The 16,056-nt window shown below is 45.8% G+C and overlaps 1 protein-coding gene across 1 annotated transcript in view; it reads right to left on the bottom strand.

Annotated features, from left to right (window-relative positions):
• Nucleotides 1-3,313: 3,313 nt before the first annotated feature.
• Nucleotides 3,314-16,056, bottom strand: part of LOC144894169 (eukaryotic translation initiation factor 4 gamma 3-like) — a 29,398-nt gene continuing 16,655 nt past the window's right edge. Inside the window, exons 5-9 of the mRNA XM_078786249.1 lie at nucleotides 14,750-14,854; nucleotides 10,829-11,026; nucleotides 8,485-8,808; nucleotides 8,264-8,362; nucleotides 3,314-3,609 (exon numbers count right to left, since the gene is read on the bottom strand). Of these exons, the coding sequence (XP_078642375.1) occupies nucleotides 3,526-3,609; nucleotides 8,264-8,362; nucleotides 8,485-8,808; nucleotides 10,829-11,026; nucleotides 14,750-14,854 (810 nt within the window). The 3' untranslated portion in view covers nucleotides 3,314-3,525. The remainder of the gene's footprint in view (nucleotides 3,610-8,263; nucleotides 8,363-8,484; nucleotides 8,809-10,828; nucleotides 11,027-14,749; nucleotides 14,855-16,056) is intronic.

Raw genomic sequence — 16,056 nt, 5'->3', positions numbered from 1 at the left:
AGCGTAAGGACTCGACTTTGTTATCCCTTTTACGCCGCACCCAGTGACCCGATGCCCACGGCACTAATGGATTTACGATCTACGAACCGCGCTCTTTGTTTATCACGGACAGCCATACTCGAAAAATCTGAATTAGCCGACGTTGGGGCCCAAAAGCATCCGATTAACTGCCGATACGACGCCATCGTATTGGCGTCTGCTGGGCGAAGGCGAAGCAAGCCGTCCGCTGATTGGACGGGCGAAGGCGAAGCAAGCCGTCCGCTGATTGGACGGGCGAAGGCGAAAGCGAAAGCAAGCCGTCCACTGAGTGGACAATCCAGAGCATGCATTTGTGCCGGTGTCGGCGATCGTTGTTCATATACGCACTCTTCATTCTCATCTTTCTTCCTAACTCTTACTCGGACAAGAAAATCCCCTATGCCATCCATAATGGTACACTCTATCCATACACCACATCCTCCCTTCCGTGGATGTTCCACGGGATTCGGCTAGTATTCTGTAATCGTGTATGTTTGATGCCATTGACTGCCTGTGTATATTTTGTCATTGACTGCCTGTGTAGATGTGAAGTTATACTGACTGCATGTGTATATATGATTTTGCTGACTGCCTGTGTATGTTTGGTGATATGAATTATTGTGACACATTTTGATGTTATTAACTGCCTGTACAAAATGATAACATGTATTTGATTATGCAACTTATCGCGAATATAAAGACAGTATTTTGCAATTCAAAACCTTTGATTCGTGTCTTACCATTCCCCATAGCACTAATTTGATACTTTCATTGGATTCCTTGTCCCTGAAAATATAGGTTTAGTATATTTTTAAAAGTTTTTAGGGTAATTCGAGGCAGAAATAGAACAAAATATGTATTTTACAGTGGCCATTTTGAAAATCCAAAATGGCCGCCATACGGGTATCTCTCCAAATGTAAACATTGATTTTTAGTTTCCTTATGCTCTAACCTTTCCAAAAATGTATAGGTTTGCTCATCTACCATGAATTTGAACGAAATATAATTTATTGACATCGTGAACCTGACTACATCGTAAGAGTGTGAGATTTGTCAGGATTGAAAGACATGCTGGAGTGTTGGAGTTTCCTCCAGTTTACAATATACACTCCTCACAATAAGTTAGGGATACTGGCAGGTTCTTCGGTGTGGTTGATTTTGTGTATTAATTATGTTGAAAAAAGTTATTGGTCCTAATTCTATGGTTATTAATGTGTGAAAAAACACAGCATTCTTGATTTCAATACCCTAACCCGAACCCCTATAAAAACAATAAACTCTCTCCCACAATATTTGTATTATTCATTCTCCTGAATCCATCCGAGTGCAATCCTGGTTGTCACTTTTCCAGATTTGCACATGGACAAGACCAGCCGCCTGTCACTGCCTCATGAACATTTAATTTTTTTACACTGCGATGTCTATGTTGGTACCAGGAAGTGTAATTGCTTTCCTTTGCTTTAATGCCCTGATACTATCCTCCTATACAGGACACAATATCTGGATGACTTTCATGAAGACTTTGTGATGTCATTGAGGTGCTCATGATGCTTGTGGAGGATGTACCAGAGGTTAAGGAAAGCTCTTATTGCAGGTTTCTATCCTGGTCGAGATCACCATCGTTGCTCCAATCATCGAGTCAAACATCCTGAGGGCCGGGCCACCCTTTTACAAGGTGTGAAAGGTTTTTCAGCACGTTCATATGTTGCGGTACATTACATGACGACCTGTCTTCATTTATGTTGCTCAAGGCTGCAGGAAGGCCCTCTGTAAATTTGGATGTTTGCATTTCCTCGTTTTTTGTTTTTTTTTCCCCTTGGAGTTCTGAATCTGCTGTGTTGTGACCGATATAAATATCCTACATGAGAGTTGGGTCCAGGCCCAATGGCTAGCTTTACAACTCTTGATAAAGACTGTCGACTCAAAGCACTGCACCAACCTCCTGGTAAATAATGCAGGCCCACACTAAACCACTAAAATCAACGATTACACGAATGATTACATGAATGATTACATGAATGATTACACGAATGATTACATGGATATTTACTTTTCACGAGTTAATTTTATTTTTAATTCCATTTTTCATCAAAAGAAAAATGGCTCAGTTTTAGATATTGTCGTGTCACCTGGGATTAATACCCCAAGATGACGGGTAGCCGATCGTTGTTACTCCCGAGAAATCCAACCGAATTAATGACAGTTCCTTTTATGGTGCACGCAGGACCGAAAGTCATGAGGTCCTTACCTGGGCCGATCAGCATGAGGGGGGTTATCCAATCCCCACAAACACAGAAACGACAAGACGAAGAAAATCCAACAAATAATGGGCTTAATGAAAATGATTGTAAAGCAATAAAATTGAAAGTTGAGGTAACTATAAGGCTGTAGTAAGGGACCCTCCATGCGGACTCAACTACAAACACGGGGCAACACAAAGACTATAAATTGTTATGTCAGCTGGCACTCAGCTTTTAGTTCAATTAAGACCCTTGGGGGTTGTTGAATGGCTCTGGTCGGTCGGCAAAATGACTTGCTCCGTTTACTCGGCTTACTCCGTTTAGAGAGTAGCTCCGCCCATTCTTGGAGAGGCTTCATAAACAAATAATCCACCATTTTATTAACTCGCATGGATTTGAGGCCTGTTAGGCCCGTGCTGGCTTGCTCTCTCTCACATTTTTATTTCAACTCTAATTCGATATATCATTTCATCGCTGATATTTCGAATAGTTTTAGACTCGGCGCTAACATAGTTTTAGACTCGGTGGGAAAAAACCGAGAAGAAAATCCGATGAAAGTTTGCGTTTATAGAACGAAATGAATTCTCGAAGGCCTGTAATTTCAAGGCCATTGAGTCTCTCTCACACCTTTATCTCCAATCTAACTCACCATCTCTGATTTCATTTGTATCGATGGTTTTAGACTCGGTGTCAGAAATAATTGAGAACATTCACGCACACATGGGAAAATGCCGAGATATATTTTTTAAAATCGTGCAGCGATGTATCATACACCGCCTAAAATAACAGAAGAGCAAAATGTCGACATATATTAAAAATTCGCTTTTTCTTTCCCATTAATATATATTGCTTTTCCGTTTGATGACAGTCGTCACAAAAACGTCAACAATGATGCCGACATATATTTCTTCGTTCTTATTTCATTCAACATTATTATCTGGAAGTAAAGGTTCACGTGTTCATTTAATGTGTGCAAAAACAAACTCCATTTCACGTGTGCATGAACGTGTAATTCACATATGTAAAATAAATAAATTAACAGACGGGAAATTGCTGAGAGATATTTCTTCGTTTTTATTTTATTTGTTACTGCCAGAAGTACCCGGCGTTATCGGGGAGGGGGAAGGGCACATACACTTTAAACATGTATAGACATGTGGGACATGTGGGATGTGTGTAGGTGTGTAGGTGTGTAGGTGTATGTACCATATGCTGTGTAATGAAACAGCAGCACATGGTAACTTCAGTAGTGGTGTGATCTCCTTCATCACTGTTGTTCTGCACGAGCTTCCTCACGTATCGTTCGAAGGTCGTTTGGTCGCTCGACCTTTCGACGTGGAATCCAATTATTCTAAGGAAGGGAAGAGCATCAGTGCGGTTATGGATGCAGGTGGTGTTTTATTTATTTTATTTGCAAACAAAGTCAAGCCTCGTACAAGCGCTAACACACACTCGTATAAAAACATATAATTAGTGCAGCAGATAAACACAAAAATTGTGCATTTTATGAGAAAAGCATGAAATTTTTAACATAGTTAGTGCATACCATAAGGTTTATTTTCAGATGTGGAGGGAAGTCAGATTTGACCTCTGAGGACCGTGAGAGGTCAAATCCAAAATGGCCGCCATTCCACCGAGTCTAATGTTGAAACGCGCTTAATTTTGGAACCAAATAGTGTAGAAAAACATTATAGGTGTCATTTCCAACTAAATTGGGGATGCCCAGAGGTGAATGATGCTCTAAATGAACTCCTAGGCATGCCAAGTGAGGTCAGTGAAGGCTCAATGTTACTGCTAGAGCGATTTGTGGTGCTGATGTACGATAGAACCAGTGAGAGCACAGAAGTGAATGATGCCAGGAAACAGCTCTTCACACAGAAGTGTACAACTCTAGAGAACATTCCTCCAACCCAGGCAACACTCAAGCAGCACATCAGGCGCACTTGCTACCAGGCCAACTGTTGTAACCAGGCATTGGTCATGGATCCAGAGATGCCAGAGCCATCTGACTGGGGCTGGACAAAGGAGACAACTGGGTGGCAGCCTCTTTGGACCACTCTTCCTGAAGCATCAAAATCGTGCCATGAATTGATCGACTGTGGCTGCAAGAAAGGGTGCACTGGACGCTGCAAGTGTGCCAAAGCTGCATTCAAGTGCATTGCACTGTGCGTCTGTTCTGGAGACTGTTAGATTTAGATCATTACCAATTTTCATCATTGCACTTGATTTAATGTAAGCATTGGTGGACATACTTGGTTAACTACAGTTATTTTTTCAGAGGTTATTGCATCATTCCTTGCAGTGTAAGCACTTTTTTTCATCATTTCTGGTCTTTGGGTGCTCTGTACCTATCCCTCCCTGTACCTGAAAAAATTAAGTTTTAAAAGTTCAAATGAACTTTTTCCAATAGCAGTTCCAACTGCAGTATCATAAAAATAGATATTTAACGTAATTAGACCTTGACCGTGACCTAAATGCATGTCCTTGAGTTCTGCCGATCTCAAAAGTATCACCAAATGAATGGGCACCCCCAATTTAGTTGGAAATGACACCTATAATGTTTTTCTACACTATTTGGTTCCAAAATTAAGCGCGTTTGAACATTAGACTCGGTGGACTGGCGGCCATTTTGGATTTGACCTCTCACGGTCCTCAGAGGTCAAATCTGACTTCCCTCCACGTCTGAAAATAAACCTTATGGTATATACTAACTATGCTAGAAATTTCATGCTTTTCTCAAAAAGTGCACAATTTGTTAAAATATGAGAGCTTATCCGCTGTACTAAATAAAGGGAGCAGGAGACAAGAGGGGGAGATAGGGAAGCACAACAACAGTAGAGAACAGGTACATTGGGAGATCTGTGCAAGGGAGAGGGCTGGGGTGGGGTACACGGTATAAACAAGATGGATGCTACAGGGGATTTCAGGAAAGAAAACGGAATTTGAAGAGATGGGCTTGGAGTGGATTAATGGGGGTACAAAAGATCAAGGTTTTGGATGTGGGAACACAAGAGATGGTGGTGAACAGCTGTTTTGAAGACCAGGAGGGAGGAGTGGGATTGAAGAGAATGAGGGAGTTTGTTCCAGAGGTGGGAGAAAAGAGGAATGAAAGAGTGAAGGTGAGCAGAGAGTCTTGATTTTGCCTGTTTCACCAGAAGAGGGTTGCTGAGAGATCTTGTGTGTTCTGTAAGAATATTTAGGGGACAGAGCACAGACAGAGCTGGGGGGGCTAGGCCGGACAAGAGTCGGTAGAAGATAGAAAGACCACCTACCTGCCTGCGGTGAGTGAGTGAAAGGCCCTCGGAGTTAGTTTCATCACGGGAAATTCCAATGATTCTAAAAGCTTTGGTTTCAACAACGTGAAGCCGAGCTCGGTGTGAGGAAGGAGCACCAGCCCAGAGGGGAGAGCAGTATTCCATTGAGCTGCGGATGAAAGCTTTGGTTTCAACAACGTGAAGCCGAGCTAGGTGGGAGGCAGCAGCACCGGCCCATCGGGGAGAGCAGTATTCCATTGAGCTGTTTTTGAAACCTTTGCACATGGTGAGGAGCTCAGCTGTGCCAAGAAAGGACTTCGCATGACGGAGGATGCCCAGTCGGCGACTGGCTTTGGAGGCCAGTTGGAAATGTTGTTTTCCCTGGAAAGATCATGGCAGATAGTGAGACCCAAAATCTTGAGTGACAGAACTTCTTGGAGAGGATTGTTGAGAAAGTAGATTGGAGGGTTGTCCAGTCGGCCTTTTCAGAGAGACATCGTGAGAGTGTGATAATTTGTCAGGATTAAAAGACATGTTGCACTTGTTTGACCAGTCTGTGATTTTGTCCAGGTCTGCAGAGAGTGAGGAGGCTGCAGACTGCTGATCGGAGGGATGAGGAATGGAGCGGCAGAGAGTTGAATCATCAGCAAAGAGATAGAGAGGTTTTCCAGAGAGTCGGAGAGATCATTGATGAAGACCAGAAAAAGCATAGGGCGCAGAACACTGCCTTGGGGAACTCCAGCCTGAACAGGATGTGGAGATGGGAGGATTCCATTGAGGGCCACACATTGACTGCAACCAGAGAGGAAGTCCGCAAGCCATGCATGGAGGTTCGATGGATATCATAGGAGGAGAGTTCGGTGAGCAGGGCGGGGTGCCAGACCGTATCGAAGGCACGTGATATGTCAAGGAAGATGGCTCTGATTTCCTGTTTGGCATTGAGGACCTCCATCCATTGTTGAGACAGCAGAAGCAGCATGTCCAGCATAGAGTGACCTGGTCTGAAATGAAATTGATAATCCGAGATCAAGCCATTGGAAAAGAGGAAGGAATTAATATCAGAAGCAATGATGGATTCCATGACGTTGCCGATTATTGGGTGCAGGGTGATTGGTCTGTAGTTGCAAGGATCTATGTTTGCACCTTTTTTGTGTAAAGTGGTGATGTTGGCTGATTTCCAAGCTGATGGCAGATGACCTTGAGCAAAAGAGAGGGTGAAGAGAACAGAGAGAGGGTGAAGAAGAGCAGCAGACATTTGCAGGGAAGTTTGTCATAACCAAGTCTAGAAGAGAAGATGCTCCATTGACTGAGATCCGGGTCGGGAAATTGACAGATTGTGTCAGTCCCAATGAGTCACAGAAGTCCTTTGCTGAGGTGCCATGGCTGGTGAGAGAGGTACCCACACCCAGCCAGCTGGCATGATGACAGTTGAAGGGGAGGGTTGAGGGGGGAGATTAGAAGGGGAGATGTGTGTGTGGGGGGGGGGGGAGTGGGGGGATTTAAATGGGAGGGTTGATGGGGGAGAAATGATGGGAAGGGGTGTGGGAGGAGTTTTGAAGGGGTGTGGTAGGGGGCAGGTAGTGATGAAATGGGGGAATGGAGTGGGATGCTGTTAAGAGATCGGGTTGGTAGGATAGGGGCGAGTACCAAGAGAGGAGGGAACAGACAGGGAAGCGTTTGGCACTGAAGATGTACAAAAGCAACGATTAATGAAATACGAACATCAACTGCAAACAAATGGGGGTTCTTGGGATTTTCAAGTCAGATACATTTGAAAACGTTGGAGGAATGGTGGAATGAAGGTGAGTTTAGAGTTTGGAGAAGGGAAAAACTGCAAGAGATGAAACTTTTATAAACGGAATGATTTAAAGAGCGATTTGAAAACAGCCTTTTGAAAAGAAGAAGAGGAGTGAATTGTAATGGAAGAGAGTAAACAACACGGAAGAAGGAAGTTTAAACATTTTAAAACAAAACAGTGAAGACTGTTTCGGGGAGGCTGGGGGACGATGATTGGAGACAGGTTCAGAAGGAGAAGAAGAAGAACAGAAGGAGGTTAGCAAGTCAGTAACGGAACTCGAAGGAAGGAGGAGGTGTATAGAATCACGTGCTTATTATGGGAGGACCTTTCTTTTATCTTTTTTTTTCCAGTGAAAGCAGATTTGAGTAAAAAAGAGAAAGGTTGAAAGACATTGTGAAGGAGTATGGTGATTATACTTCATGAACAGAATGGGGATTGAAAGGTGACATCGGCCGGAACCGGAAAAGAGAGGAAAAGATGGAGGAAAGGAGGATGGGAGGGGTGAGACAACACGTGCTCGCGGGGGGTGAGGAGGAATTTACTCTTTTTTTTCCTTTTATTTAAGACATTGAACAAAGGGTAAAAGTTGGGAGGAAGTAAAAGGTGAAAATAAAAAAAAGGTAGTACAGGGAAAGGACGATCATGGACACACAACGACTAACGAGGGAACTGGGTAGGCCTCAAAAAACATGGTATGAAAAATGTGACTAATACTCGCGAGTTTGCACGAATTTCAAAACAAAACCGAACTCGAAGGTCACAGTAAACATATACACAGCAAAATAAACAGAAGAAAACCGACAAAAACGATCACAAGAAGTTATCTTTGAGGATGCCGGAGGCGTCTAAAGATCAGCATCACCGAGCTCGAGGAACAGGAACGTTAGACGGCTTGAAACAGGTCAGGTATTCATTGTGAATTGGCACACCTGAGGACGATAGGTATGACTTACCATACGAAGATCTACCAGATGCTGGAGCATGAAACGGATGCGTGGCGCCATTTTCCGCTCCTTCATTAATTTGTCCAACAATGTGAAATACTCATCCATCTGTGAAGACAGAAAAACATGGTGCTCGGTGAGCAAAACGAAGACGAGCAAGAAGGATGATTTTAAAGGGGAAGTTGAAGAGTAAAGGTGTTTATGGAAACTCCAAAGTGAAGGTTCATTACCATTTTGGATTGCGTCGAGTCGATGACCTTTCCAGCAACTCCAATGAGACGACAGAAGCACTCGAGAGATTGCTCATTCCCATCCTGGAGCAATCCCTTACCTGTGTTGGTGATAAACGATTCGTCCAATACCTGTGCGTTGAAAAGCTCCCCGATGAAGACCACGTGGCCCAGCGCGCGCTGTCGACCTTTCTCTTTGGACGCGTCATCATCCGAGCTGGAGCTCCCATCATTCCCCATTCTCAACTCATTCTTGCAGCTTTCAATGAGGAGCGTGTGGAAGTTGAGGACCTTTCCTGGTTTATCTCTTTCTTGTACCTCAATCTATGAAAACATTAAAGAATGGTGGATGTTATTAAAGAAAAGGGGGTACCTATTTATTAAATACTTTCTGAAGAGGTGTGGGTGAAGGGAGATAAATTGAGAAAATCAAAAGTGAAAAAAAGATGGGAAGGAGTGCAGTGAGGCCTGTAATAGAGGGTAAACAAGTTTGGGAGGAAATATCACCAAGGAAATGAGAGTAATGCGCACTGTGTATCAGTTTGTGAAAAGGGGAGTGGGGAAGGAGGGGAGTGGGGAAGGAGGGGGTGGTAGAAGGAGGTGGTAGGAGGAGGTGGTAGGAGGTGGTAAGAGGGGGTGGTAGGAGGAGGTGGTAGGAGGATGTGGTAGGAGGTGGTAAGAGGGGGTGGTAGGAGTAGGTGGTAGGAGAAGGTGGTATGAGGAGGTGGTAGGAGGAGGTGGTAGGAGGATGTGGTAGGAGGTGGTAAGAGGGGGTGGTAGGAGTAGGTGGTAGGAGAAGGTGGTATGAGGAGGTGGTAGTAGGGAGTGGTAGGAGGGGGTGGTAGGAGGTGGTAGAAGTAGGTGGTAGGAGGAGGTGGTAGGAGGATGTGGTAGGAGGTGGTAAGAGGGGGTGGTAGGAGAAGGTGGTATGAGGAGGTGGTAGTAGGGAGTGGTAGGAGGAGGTGGTAGGAGGTGGTAAGAGGGGGTGGTGGGAGGGGGTGGTATGAGGAGGTGGTAGGAGGATGTGGTATAAGGAGGTGGTAGGAGGAGGAGGTATGAGGAGGTGGTAGTAGGGGGTGGTAGGAGGAGGTGGTAGGATGTGGTAAGAGGGGGTGGTAGGAGGAGGTGGTGGTAGGAGGAGGTGGTAGGAGGAGGTGGTATGAGGAGGTGGTAATAGGGGGTGGTTGGAGGTGGTAAGAGGGGGTGGTAGGGGGTGGTAGGAGGAGGTGGTATGAGGAGGTGGTAGGAGGATGTGGTAGGAGGTGGTAAGAGGAGGTGGTAGGAGGATGCGGCAGGAGGTGGTATGAGGAGGTGGTAGTAAGGGGTGGTAGGAGGATGTGGTAGGAGTAGGTGGTATGAGGATGTGGTATGAGGAGGTGGTAGGAGGAGGGGGTATGAGGAGGTGGTAGTAGGGGGTGGTAGGAGGCTGTGGTAGGAGGTTGTAGGAGTAGGTGGTACGAGGAGGTGGTAGCATGGGGTGGTAGTTGGTGGTGGTAAGAGGGGGTGATCGGAGAGGGTAGGAGGGGTGGTAGTAGGGGGTGGTAGGAGGAGGTGGTAGGATGTGGTAAGAGGGGGTGGAAGGAGGAGGTGGTAGGAGGTGGTGGTAGGAGGAGGTGGTAGGAGGAGGTGGTATGAGGAGGTGGTAGTAGGAGGTTTTAAGAGGGGGTGGTAGGAGGTGGTGGTAGGAGGTGGTAAGAGGGGGTGGTAGGAGGAGGTGGTATGAGGAGGTGGTAGGAGGATGTGGTAAGATGAGGTGGTAGGAGGATGTGGTAGGAGGTGGTATGAGGAGGTGGTAGTAAGGGGTGGTAGGAGGATGTGGTAGGCGTAGGTGGTATGAGGATGTGGTATGAGGAGGTGGTAGGAGGAGGGGGTATGAGGAGGTGGTAGTAGGGGGTGGTAGGAGGATGTGGTAGGACGTGGTAAGAGGGGGTGGTAGGAGGAGGTGGTTGGAGGGGGTCGTAGGAGGTGGTAAGAGGGGGTGGTAGGAGGAGGTGGTATGAGGAGGTGGTTGTAGGGGGTGGTAGGAGGTGGTAAGAGGGGGTGGTAGGAGGTGGTAAGAGGGGGTGGTAGGAGGAGGTGGTATGAGGAGGTGGTAGGAGGCTGTGGTAGGAGGTCGCAGGAGTAGGTGGTAGGAGGAGGTGGTAGGATGGGGTGGTAGGAGGTGGTGGTAAGAGGGGGTGATCGGAGAGGGTAGGAGGGGTGGTAGGAGGCGGTAGGAGGGGGTGGTGGTAGGAGGGGGTAGGAGGGGGCACAGAGCAGATATTTTCACAAGTTTCAGAAAATGATGTCTGTTGGTATGGTGTTCTTCCTTTCATGAGTTGTGGTAGTGGTTAACTTAACTCACCTTTGCAAGGTGGTGACACATGTGTGCATACACCTCAGAAAATGTGGAATCCAATATCGCCTTGTCCAGGACAAGCTGTACAATGTCCTCAAGATCTTCTTCTTTGGGGATATTGACGCTCTTCATCTGAATTATCAACCGGCCAAAATTTTCTGGTGTAATTTTGTTCAGCAGAGATCGAAACTGTCGACATACATCCTTGAGGAAGGAAATGGGAATAAAACAAAGGAGGTGTCATTGGTGAGGTGTCAAAAGAATAAATGAGAGAAGAAAGGAAAGTTTGATGTTTTAACGTTAAATCGACACAAATCAGCATCAAATCAGCACAAATCATATTTCCTTCTCTGTTCTTATTCATTTATTCGTTGTTCTTATTTGTTTGTTCGTTCTTCGATCACGTTGTTCGTGATCACGTGATCACGTTGTTAAAAATGTTTAAACTTTCCCCTGAAGAACTGTATTCTGTCGTATATAATAACACATTTTTCTTCTTCTTCTATAAAAGGATGCTTTCGACATACTCACCAAATCTATTCATTCCAAAAAAAAAATTCCATCTCTTACAGTTTCTCTTTTCTACATTCCCGAAACTCGACTGCACTCCACCCCTCCTTCAGCGTCCTCAAACGTATTTTTGACTCGAAGGTCTCAAGAAACTCATTTTGCAATAAATGTACGTTTCCCATTAATCGTACACTTTTCAAAATCCAATCTCACCCCTCCCCTCCAAATCTTCCCCATCACCCCTTCCCTCCAAAACTTCCCCATCACCCCTTCCCTCCAAAACTTCCCCATCACCCCTTCCCTCCAAAACTTCCCCATCACCCCTCCCCTTCAAAACTTCCCCATCACCCCTCCCCTCCAAATCTACCCCTTTGCCCCTCCCCTCCAAATCTTCCCCATCACCCCTCCCCTCCCCTCCAAAACTTCCCCATCACCCCTTCTGGGTCCTCACTCGCTCTGCACTGCCCTCTTTCTCCACCTCACCCCCAGGAATACCTTTGGCTACGGCTTCCCCTTCGCTCCCACCTTTTGTTCACATGTGTGTTGTACCGTCCACCAAACAGTGATGACTCCATCTACATCTCGCTGTCTGATAATATGGACCAACTTCTATCTACCCATCCCAACTCTCTCTTCCTCATATGTGGTGATTTCACTTGTCACCATGCCAGTTGGCTGGGTGTGGGTACCTCTCTCACCAGCCATGGCTCTTCAGCAAAGGACTTCTGCGACTCACTGGGACTGACACAATCTGTCAATTTCCCGACCCGGATCTCAGTCAACGGAGCATCTTCTCTTCTGGACTTGGTTATGACTAACTTCCCTGAAAATGTCTGCTGCTCTTCTTCTGCTCCAATCGGCTCATCTGATCATGTGCTTGTTAAAGTGGACATCTCTCTGGCCATTCTCAGAGAGCCTCCTCAGCGTCGACGAGTCTGGCATTTCACTCAGGCCAACTGGCACGGTCTTCAAGCAGCCATCAATCATCTGGACTGGTCTCCCATCTCCACCACCTCTGACATCAACTCATCCTGGGAATTCTTCCAAAGTAAATTGCTCTCTCTCATGCACAGATTTATCCCATTTCATCTTCAGTTGTCATACCCTTCCTCCTGTCCATGGTACACGGAATCTTGTGGTGAGGCTGTTGCCCAGAAACAACTTGCTTTCGTCTCCTGGAAAGCAAATCCAACAGAAGGAAATCTCATTTCCTTTCACAAAGCCCGAAACAAGTGTGTGTCCCCCCTCAGGAGAGCCAGGAAACAATATCTCTCCATTCTCAAGACCGAACTCTCTTATCTGTCTCCCTCTTCCAAATCCTGGTGGCGTCTGGTCAAATCTGTTTCTGGTGTTTGTTCCCCCCTCCATCCCCTCCCTCACCTCAAACGGCTACATGGCTGACTCCACACGTGAAAAAGCTGAATGCCTCAACTCTGTGTTTGCCTCTAAATCTTGTGTCCCAAACCCATCCCTCTCTGTACCCACCGTACCCAGTCGTACCCAGCTGCTCCTGGACTCTGTGTCCTTTCCTCCTGACAAGGTGGAAAAGTTTCTGTCAACCCTCGACTCTGATTCTGTAACTGGACCTGACGGCATCAGCCGACGGGTCCTAAAATCCTGTTCTACCGCTCTTTCACTCCCTCTCTCTGTTCTCTTCACCCTCTCTTTTGCTCAAGGTCATCTGCCATCTGCTTGGAAATCAGCCAACATCACCGCTTTGCACAAAAAAGGTGCAAAAACGGATCCTATCAACCACAGACCAATCAGCCTTCTCCAAATTATCAGCAAAGTCATGGAATCCATCATTGCTTCAGATATGAAATCTTTCCTCTTCTCCAATGGCTTGATCTCTGATCATCAATTTGATTTCAGACCTGGTCACCCTACTCTGGACATGCTGCTTCTGCTTTCTCAACAATGGATGAAGGTCCTCAATGCCAAACAGGAAATTAGAGCTGTCTCCCTTGACATATCACGTGCCTTCGATACGATCTAGCACCCTGCTCTGCTCACCAAACTCTCCTCCTTTGGTATCCATGGAAATCTCCACGCATGGCTGGCGGACTTCCTCTCTAGTCGTAGTCAACGTGTGGCCCTGAATGGGTTTCTCTCATCTCCTCTTCCTGTTCAGGCTGGAGTTCCCCAAGGCAGTTTTCTGGGCCCTGTGCTTTTTCTGGTTTTCATCAATGATCTCTCTGACTCTCTTGAAAATCCTCTCTATCTCTTTGCTGATGACTCTACTCTCTGTCGCTCCATTCTTCATCCCTCAGATCGGCAGTCTGCAGCCTCCTCACTCTCTGCAGACCTGGACAAAATCACAGACTGGGCAAACAAGTGGAACATGTCTTTCAATCCTGAAAAATCTCACTCTTACGATGTCTCTCCGAAAAGACCGACTGGACAACCCTACCATCCACTTTCTGTATAATCCTCTCCAAGAAGTTCTGTCACTCAAGCTTTTGGGTCTCACTATCTGCCATGATCTTTCCTGGGAAAACCACATTTCAAATCTGGCCTCCAAAGCCAGTCGCTGACTGGGCATCCTCCGTCGTGCGAAGTCCTTCCTTGGCACACCTGAGCTCCTCACCACATACAAGGCTTTCATCCGCAGCTCAATGGAATACTGCTCTCCCCTCTGGGCTGGTCCTCCTGCCTCACACCTAGCTCGTCTTCACGCTATTGAAACCAAAGCGTTCAGAATCATTGGAATCTCCCGTGATGAAGCTAACTCCAAGGGCCTTTCACTCACTCACTGCAGGCAGGTTGGTGGTCTTTCCGTCTTCTACTGACTCCTCTCTGGCCTTGCCCCCCCCCCAGCTCTCTCTGGGCTCTGTCCCCCAAATATTCCTACAGGTCACACAAGATCTGCCTGCAACCCTCTTATGGTTAAACTGCCAAAATCAAGACTCTCTGCTCACCTTCACTCCTTCATTCCACTTTTCTCCCGCCTCTGGAACAAACTCCCTCACTCTCTTCAATCCCACTCCTCCCTCCAGGTCTTTAAAACAGCTGTTCACCACCATCTCTTATCTTCCCCCATCCAAAACCTTGATATTTTCTACCCCCGCTAATTTCACCCCAAATCCACTTTTTTGAAATACCAACTTCTGTCCTGGAAGTCCTTGGTGTCCTTGGTGTCCTTGTGTTTTATACTTCTCCCACCCCACCCACCTCCCTTCCCACGCCTCCTCCCCCTAAGCCCTATCCCTCCAGAACATCTCCCTGCTCTCAAATGTTGTGTTTGTGTGTTTCCCCTTCTCCCCCCATCTTGTCTTTCGCTCCCTCTTTTTATATATTTTGTTTGTCTGGTTGATTTGTTTGTGAAATAAATGTTCGCTCTTTCACGAGCCTCGATTCAGTATACAAAAAAAAAAAAAAAAAAAAAAAATCTTCTCAAATAGAACACACCAAACTCACTTGACCACAACTTGTCATCCCTCTTTTCGTGCTGGGCCTCCAGGCATTGCTGGAAGATTTGGGGTCCAGACCACTTGGGATGACGTGCTTCACAACGCGAGCACCCTGTGGAAACAAATGAAGAGTTTTTCAAATAAAACAGCAGCAGAAAAACATGATATGACAATACTGTAAAGTGGACACCGCACTTGCTCCAAAAATGATAATATTAATAATGATAATAATAATAATAATAATAATAGGAATATAATAATAATATTATAACAATAGGAATCATCTAATTTATCACTGGAGAAGTCTTCGTTTGTGTGCTTGTTTGTTACTTGCCGGAAAAAAAATTCCGGCAAGTATGTTGATCTGTTCGTTTGTCTGTTTGTCTGTCTGTTTACAGCACTGCGTCTACACCGTTGCACGGAGAATCGCCAAACTTTGCACACATATTGGTCTTGCCCTGGAATAGACTGTGCCCAATTGATGACGTCATCGGTGACGTGGTTCGGCCGCCATCTTGGAAAAACCGAAAAACTTTGCACCTCTATATCTCCGAAAGTGCTGAATAGAAAAAATTGAGACATGGCTCATTGTAAAGAACTCTCCATGGGGAATAAAATATGTTAATGATGATGCCATTGGTCACGTGGTTCGGCCGCCATCTTTGAAAAACGGGAAAACTTTGCACCACTTTTTCTCCAAAAGTACAGAATGGAAAAAATTGAGAGATGGCTCATTGTAAAGAACTCTCCATGGGGAATAAAATATGTTAATGATGACGTCATGTATCACGTAGTTCGGCCGCCATATTTGTTCTAAATGGCCGATAAAAAAGTACATTCCGGCAAGTCCTCGGTCTTTGACCGATTTTTCATCTGTCTGTGTGTCTGTTTGTCTGTCTGTCTGCAGCACTGCGTCTACACCGTTGCACGGAGAATCGCCAAACTTTGCACACATATTGGTCTTGCCCTGGAATAGACTGTGCCCAATTGATGACGTCATCGGTGACGTGGTTCGGCCGCCATCTTGGAAAAACCGAAAAACTTTGCACCTCTATATCTCCGAAAGTACTGTACAGAAAAAATTGAGACATGGCTCATTGTAAAGAACTCTCCATGGGGAATAAAATATGTTAATGATGACGTCATATGTCACGTGGTCGGCCGCCATCTTGGAAAAACGGCAAAAATTTGCACCACTATATCTCCAAAAGTGCTGAACAGAAAAAATTGAGACATGGCTCATTGTAAAGAACTCTCCATGGTGAATATAATATGTTAATGATGACGTCATCAGTCACGTGGTCGGCCGCCATC

Source organism: Myxine glutinosa, chromosome 11 (assembly GCF_964187855.1).
Source record: "Myxine glutinosa chromosome 11, kmMyxGlut1.1, whole genome shotgun sequence".
NCBI lineage: Eukaryota > Metazoa > Chordata > Myxini > Myxiniformes > Myxinidae > Myxine > Myxine glutinosa.
Note: the sequence above shows the minus strand (reverse complement) of the source record. Positions and strands in the feature narration are given on the sequence as shown.